Genomic DNA, 7,951 nt, shown 5'->3' on the forward strand with positions numbered 1-7,951 from the left:
AAAGCCACCTCTTGGTACATTGAGCCGCTTACAGGAATTGTAATAATCGATTACAAGCTGAACACCACTAACAACCACAGCTCTAAATTTCTTCCTCCAGAAGGGGCCAAATCCTTTAAAAAAAAAAAACACTAGGAACTAACCACATCAGAATACATCTTCAAAGGGTGCACACATAGAGAAGAAACAGGATATATTAAGGATGGACCACAGAGCAGAGGGAACTTATGACTGTGGTCTTGGCAACCCTTCTGGTTTGATCATTTTCTGGGTGGGAGAAAATTGGTTTCCTCTAGTCTAGACAATTGTAAACTGAAAAACAATCGACAGAACTGCAACCCAATCAGAAATCTCTGTACACACCATTAACCTGTCTCATTAGTGAGCTTAAACCAGCTTAAACCACTTCCAAACTAACCCCTCAAAACTGGTAAGAGCCTCCAAGAGCCCTAAAATTTCAACATGACTAATAATAACAACAATAATAATAATAAAGGACAGGCAAAAAATTGACTTATATGACCCAGAAATGGGTGCCACAAATCTAAATATTGCTTTCACAAGAGTAGTACAGAACATAATTTTATTATTATTATCATCTTCATCATCATTATTATTCTTAAGACCTGATCACATTGAACTCTCAAATAAATCTATACATTTCATCAATAGTTTCTGTTTGGTATATTTGTTCTCTGTTTTGTTTTTTGTTTAAATTATATTGAATGATTAATGCACCGTTGTGACCAGGGAAACAAATCAGGCATATTTAAATACATTGAGGAGTACATAATTTTTTCCCCCCTATTTAGTATACAAAGTACTTCATAAATATGAATTATATTACAAAAATAATTTTTGAGACGCTCACACAGCAAGCAAATTTTTGAAAATTTTGGACAACCTTGGGGGGTTGACAGGAGTTTCACCATGGGTGGGAGTTGGTTTGTCTTAAACGTCAAGTATTTTTTTTTTCTTCTTCCAGTCCTCGTTGCCACTCGGGGTTTCATCTGAATTCGGTTTTAATGCAGATTTCTGGCATGTAATCAGATGGTCAGAATTGCTTTTGTTTTATGGATGCAATGAACGGTTAACCTTTTTTAAAAAAAAAAGATTTCTGCACAATTTTTAACATTATAAATCCTGTGTTTTCAAGATGCAGGCTGTAAAGGTAACCAATTTTACACATAACTATGGAAGGTCCTTTCGTTTGCATGCTTCTGTGGTTTGTAAAATCTCTGGCGATCGCGAAATCCACCACTTTTTATAGGGTTGAAACTGGTTTCAGTTCCTTTAGCAATTTTAATCCGTGTGGAATTCGCCAGCATTTCTTTCTGTCATTAGTTTCTCTTCCTCCTCCTCCTCCTCCTCCTTGTGCATTTGTTTGAACAAATCACAAGGAGAACGAAAGTTTTGCAGTTAGGGTAGAAAATATATATTCCTCTTGAGGTTAAATTCAGTGTAATATGTGTATAAAGCGACACCTTGGCAATAGAGTCTTAGCAGTTTCCCCTACCATTTTCCCCCACCGGGCAGAGTTTTTAAGAAATAAAATGTATTTGGAGCTATAATTTTATCCTGCACACACACCCCTGGATCGCCTGCCTCTATGCCTATCGGGAGAGTATCATATTTGGAAATGGAGAGTCAACAAAAGGCACTTGCATCGTTAAATAAAAGTCCTCTGTAGGAAATCTGATTGCACGGCCTAGATCTTATTCAAAGCCGTTTGCTCTTCGAGGACTTGTAGATAATCCGGGGAGCCCTGAAGTTTCGCTTTCAGCTCAAAATATTCACTTTTCCTTTGCTCCACCACTATCTTACTGTGATTTCCTCCTATTAAAGATTTGTTTTTTCGGTCCGGCTGTTTCTCCGGATAGCGTATCTCGAAGCCACTGATCCCTATACTGTTGTACTCCTTTTTGTTCTCCAGAAAATTCTGAATAAAGACATTAGAATCCCGACCCGGCAACAATTCGTCCAGCTCGTCGATGGTACTCAGCCTTTTCCGGATATCCGTGTGTAGCAACTCTTTCTCTTTCTCGCTGTTGTTTCTCAAGATGACTTTCTGGCTGGTCGGTTCGGCAAACATGAAGCCCGTCTCGACCTCCTTTAAGCCGCACGAATGTCTTTTGCTCATGTGCTCGATGGTTTGGGGGATGAAGGCCTCGGGGCCCAGGGTGTCCTTTTTCTGGGCCGCGTGGTCGTGCTTCCGCAACTGGAGCTGCATCGAACTGCATTCGGGGTTGGCCAGGCCTTCGTGCTTGGAGGAGGGCTTCTTGTTGCGACGGAGGACAAACACCAGAAGGCAGAAAGCCACGAAGACGGTCAAAATCAGGACCACCAAGATGCTCAAGATGAGGATGGAGAGGGGCACCGGGCCACCCGGAGGGCTGCGGACAGGGCCCAAAGGGGTGGTGAAGGTCAGCACGGGTGCCGGGCTGGTGAAGAAAGATGACTTGAGGAGTTTGGGACACAGGATCTCGTTTTTGAGAGACTTCAGCTCAATGTTGGCGAACTGCACGGGGGTCTCGCACTTCAACTCCTTCACCACGATGCCGTCGTTGAGTTTTTCCAGCCACAGCTTCAGCGCCACCAAGTCGCAGGTGCAGTCCCAGGGGTTCCCTTCCAGGTCGATCTGGGTCAAGGTTTTCAGGTGGTCCAGCACGCCACTCACCGGCAAGTACATGAAATGGTTGTTGCGCAGGTTCAGCCGAGCGAGCGGCGCCCGGGCGAAGATGTAAGCCGGCAAACTTCTCAGCAAGTTGTTGTTTAAGTAAAGGAGCTGCAAGTTGGGCATCAGGTCGAAGGTGCCGGCTAAAATCTCTTTGATGACATTGTATTCCAAGTAGAGGTACTGGAGATTGTGTAGCCCGGCAAACATCTCGGGATTCAGCCGCTCGATCTGATTGCCGTTCAGATACAACCTCCGTAAATTGGTCAGGTTGTGGAAAACGTCTCCTTGGACGGCCGCAATCTGGTTGCTGCCCAGATGGAGCAAATCCAGCCCTTCAAAGTCGACAAAGTCAGACACCTCCACATTCTTAATGTAATTGCCATTAACGTGCAACTTCTTGGCATTCAGAGGTTTAGGGACCAGCTCGGCCAGGGAATGGATATTCTTCTCTTGGCAATTGATGCTTAATCCCAAGTCGGAAGGGTGGGTTTTGCAAACGCAGGGATGCGGGCAAGGAGTGAGAGGGGGCACCCTGGTCTGAAAAGAGACGATTTGACTGAGGTTGCGGCTGGAGAAAGGTTTCCCGGCCACAATTCCGGAGATTTTAGAAGGGTTGGTGGTTTTGGGAGGCCTGGTGACCAAGCGGTGCATCGTGGTTTGGGTGGTGTGGCCGTTGGGGGTGCTGAAGCCGGGCTCCAGCTGGGAAGGGGGCAGGATCCGGACGTCAAAATCACTCCCCGTCCCCATGGAGCAGAGCTCCTGTTTGTTGGTCTCCTTCAGAAGCCTCCCGTAGAGATCGCTCGGCGTCTCACAAATGGCTTCTCCGATGTAGATGTTGTAGGGCATGTTTTCCAGCCAGGCCTTCAAAGGCAGAAGGTCACAGGTGCAATTCCACGGATTGTCCTCCAGTTGCAATTCCACAATGCGCCCGATGTGCTCCAGGACGCCAATGTAGGGCAGCTTCTGGATGCGGTTGCCCCGAATGTCCAAGTGGGTCAGAGAGGCAAAGCGGAAAATATTATCAGGTAGGAGAGAAATCAGGTTGTCATTCAGAATGAGGACTTTGAGCTTGTGGAGTTTATTAAAGGATCCCCGCTCGATATATTTGATTAAATTGTAGTCCGCTTGGAGATACTCCAAGTTCTCAATGCCAAGGAAAGTGTCAGCTCGCAGAAACTTTAATTCATTGTTGTTCAAGTGCAATTGTTTCAATGCGCTGAGACCCATAAATGCCCCTCCTTCAATGTTCTGCAGCTTATTATTTCCCAGCTGCAGGGACACCGCATGGCTAAAATTAAGGAATGTGTTTGGATACAGGATAATCAGCAGGTTGTTCTGAAAGTTGAGGTGATAGAAATTAGACCAAGGGGGCTTCAGCTGGTTGGGTCTGTAAACGGCCACCTTTTCACAGTTGACATAAAGGACGTTCTCCACTGACAGGCAGGAACAAGTGTTGCAAATTTCCACCGAGGCCTCCATTTCTGGATCCGTAGAGGAAGCTGGGCTGGACAACACCAGGAAAAGCCAGAGGAGCATTTTTCTCAGATCAGCGATCAAACTTACTCTTCCTGAACAAAGATGGAGAGTCTAAAAAAAAAAAGACACAAAAAATATACGTTTTAGTGACCGAATGGAAGGAATAAGCGATAAGACAATTAAGACAACAATAAGGTTATTCATCTAAGAGACTGGAAGGTAAAACACATGAAGAACAGTTGCTGGAACTGGGTATGTCTAGTTTGATGAGAAGAAGGACTAGGGGAGACATGATAGCAGTCTTCCAATATCTCAGGGGCTGCCCCAAAGAAGAGGGTGTCAAGCTATTCTCCAAAGCCCATGAAGGCAGAACAAGAAGCAACGGATGGAAACTAATCAAGGAGAGAAGCAACTTAGAACTAAGGAGGAATTTCCCGACAGTGAGAACAATTGATCCGTGGAAGAGAAGTTGCCTCCAGAAGTTGTGAATGCTCCAACGCTGGAAGCTTTTAAGAAGAGATTGGATACCCATTTCTCTAAAATTGTATAGGCTTTGCTGCCTGAGCAGGGGGTTGGACTAGAAGACCTCCAAGGTCCCTTCCAACTCTGTTATTCTCTTCTATTACCGGTAGGTCCTCCCCACAGTTGGATTCATTGGATAAGACCCTGGGGGAGAGGGGGGGGATTCATCATTCAATAATTCAACGTTATTTTATTATTATGCACACATGGAAGCTGCTGTCTGCCAATTGACGAGAAAGGGGTTACGAGCAGCGATTCACACATAGGGAATAGACGAGGTCTTCATTTGAAATTATTTGAAATCTCTCGGTTTTTGCCTTCTTCTTTCCCTCCTTTGTTCTGCTTTGCTTTGAGTTCCTCCATGCCTGCTCCTTGTGGCACAACCTCCCTCCCTCTCTCTCTCTCTCTCTCTCTCTCTCTCACACACACACACACACACACGTATAATGCACAACCCCCCCATGCAAAGCCCAATAACATTACAACCTCCCTCCCCAAATGGCATTTATCCTTTCCTTCCCTGCCTTTTTCTGCCAGTGTACACTTAGCATTCCAAAGCAGCCTTCCATTTTTTTTGCATGGAGCCTGAAAGATTTTGATCACGTCCTTGGACGCAACACACAATCCATCCCAAAGTCAAGAGAAAAGGGGGGAGGGAGAGAGACAGAGAGAATTCCACGTGAAGAGGGAGGGGGAAGGTACAGGATCGAGGCAGAGCTCACTCTTACATGGGGGGGATGACTTATAAAGACATTGATCGATTCGATCGATTAGGAGTTCTAGGCCAGCCATTGAGGTACGCCTGATATTCTCCAATATCGAGGGGAGGAGAGTTAAAGAAAAAATGGTGCAGTCTGGGAAGAGAATAGATCCCACATTCAATTGCAGCGTTCATCCTTTCTAGGGGGATCCTAGGGTCAGAACTGCAGGGCAATCCCTTGTCTGGAAAGGGGGCCCATATTGGTAGGGGGCCCCCATGAAGTCATAACTCCTTCGAGTGGTGTTATTGAAACTGTCTTGAAACTTTTCCCATGTACACCTTACATAATTGGACCCAGAGACAGATGTCTCTTATCTCCTCCATTGACAAGAGAAAAGCTTCCTTTAAGTTGCACACCTCTTCCTGACCCAGTAGCTTTTCCAACCCATTGGGGCCAAAAGTCAAATTAGAATATTTCTGATGCTGGCCATGAAGAGATAGAGAGTGACAGAGAGAGAGAGAGAGAGAGAGAGAGAGAGAAGAGAGGAAGAGGGGGAGAGAGGGAGAGAGAGAGAAGAGAGGGAGAGAGAGAGAAGAGAGGGAGAGAGAAGAGGGGGAGGGAGATAGAGAGATGCCTTCATAGAGAGAATCTATGAATAAGAACAATAGGAATCTTAAGGAAAAATAACAACCGTGTCCAAGAATAAAACAACCGAAATAGCATTTATAAGAGATGGAGGGGGTGTAGTAAAGGATTCAAGGAGGGATAAAATAAAAGAAGAAAGAGTGGACTCGAAGGGAAGGCCAAGGAGACTTTGAAGGAGGTTGGAGGGAAGTGTGCATGTGGCAAGGAAGAAGGGAAGAAAGGAAGATGGAATAAGGGGGACCAGAAGGAGGAAAGAAACCATGAGGTTGAAGCTTGGTGCACCCCAAAGAAGAAGCCAGCAGAGGGGGTACAAAGAACCAGGGGCAGGGGTAGAGGTCAAAGGGATGGACTGTATGTGTGGGGGAAAGGCTGAAGATGGGATGGAAAGTGGAGAGGAAGGAGGAAGGAAGGAAGGAAGGAAGGAAGGAAGGAAGGATTTGGAATCAGCATGGAAAGCAGGGAGAGATGGAGAAGGATCCTTCCTGGCTAACAAGAGGGCGACGGGTGAACATCCACCAGGGAAGAGACAGAAGAAGCCAGGATGCTCCCCAGACACAACTGCTTTGCAACTGGGAGAAGAAGAGAATCCGGGACGGCGGAGAGCCGGGATGAGACGGGCAGGAGGAGGAGGGATCTCCGCACGGCCAGCCTCGCAGCCCACCTCCCCAAGCCCGAAGGCCGCTCAGCTGGCTTCTCCCTACCTCATCCCGGGGAGATGCGGGGCGATGTGGGTGGGAGGAGGGGGGGGGCGCGGGTGGCCTCCACCGCAGTGCTTCACCGCTGATGCCGCAGCCTCGCTGTTCCCGGATCGCCAGGTTCCGGCTGCGGCGGAGAAAGAGGGGGGGGGGGGGGGCGACAGTTCCCAAGGGAGGGGGGAGAGGAGTGGAAACAGAGAGCGCGGGGTAGAGTGGGGGTTTCTGTCGTGGTTTCCCTCCTTCCTTCTCTCCTTCTCCCTTCCGTCCCTCCCTCCCTCCCTCCCTCTTTCCGTCCTCCTTCCTTCCTTCCTTCCTTCCTTCCTTCCTTCCTTCCTTCCTTCCTTCCTTCCTTCCTTCCTTCCTTCTTTTGAGAGCCGGCCCACCGGGGAAACGATCCGGAGCATCGGCCGGCGCCTTTGGTAGCAAAAGAGAAGAAGGAGGAAGGAGGAGGAGGGGGAGACAGCCGAGGCGCCCCCCCAACCCCCCCAGCATCTCCTTTTCACGTGGATCTCCAGAGGAAAAGGGGAGGGGGAGGGAGACCCATCGGCAAAGGAGGGATTCATCCCACGCACACTCGCTCCCTCCCTCCCTCCCTCCCCCAAAGCATGCAGCTCTCCCCGCAGGAGCGAAACGCAGCCCCCCGTTGCTCCTTCCTCCTCCTCCTCATCCCCCCTTTTCTCCAACGTCGGAACCTCACCCCGTTCACTTGGCAGGACAGTTCCCAAATCTTGTAAAATCCGCCCCCCCTTCTGCCCCCGCCCCGAGCCTCCCTCCCTCCCTCCCTCCTCCCGGCCCGCAATTTCTGGGGTCCCCCAAGCGTGCAAGGAATTTGCGCTGCCTCGCTTGCTCGCTCCCCCTTGACACAGGCGCTCACACTCAGGCACACGCGCCCCTCACTCACCCACCCACCCCCGCAGCCGAGCCAGAGCGCACCGGTGCAGCCCAGCCGCGGGGAGGGGGGCAGCGCCCCCTCCCCTCCTCCTATTCCCTCACCCACCCAGCCACCCACATCCCCGTCGCCAATCCCCGGAGCCCTGCGCAAAGCCGACGTCGGGATGCTTTTGCCTTCTAGACGCGCATCCCCACGAGCTGGAATTGCCGCCTGGCAGCATCCTCCACTGCCGTTCTTCGCGGACGAGAAGCCGAGTTGTGGGGAGGGATATAAAAGCGGGTGGGGGGGGAGTGGGTGACGGCGCCTGGCTAAGCTACTCACCAGTTCCCAGGCCCGCGCAGGC

General features: G+C 49.2%; 1 protein-coding gene across 1 annotated transcript; it reads right to left on the minus strand.

The window, feature by feature from the left end:
* Positions 1–1,708: 1,708 nt before the first annotated feature.
* Positions 1,709–4,255, minus strand: SLITRK4 (SLIT and NTRK like family member 4). The gene has a single exon (XM_032228420.1). It carries the CDS (start codon positions 4,211–4,213, stop codon positions 1,709–1,711), a length of 2,505 nt encoding a protein of 834 aa, XP_032084311.1. The 5' UTR covers positions 4,214–4,255.
* Between the last annotated feature and the right edge of the window lie 3,696 nt (positions 4,256–7,951).

The sequence above is a fragment of the Thamnophis elegans genome, chromosome 12 (genome assembly GCF_009769535.1).
Source record: "Thamnophis elegans isolate rThaEle1 chromosome 12, rThaEle1.pri, whole genome shotgun sequence".
Taxonomy (NCBI): Eukaryota; Metazoa; Chordata; class Lepidosauria; order Squamata; family Colubridae; genus Thamnophis; species Thamnophis elegans.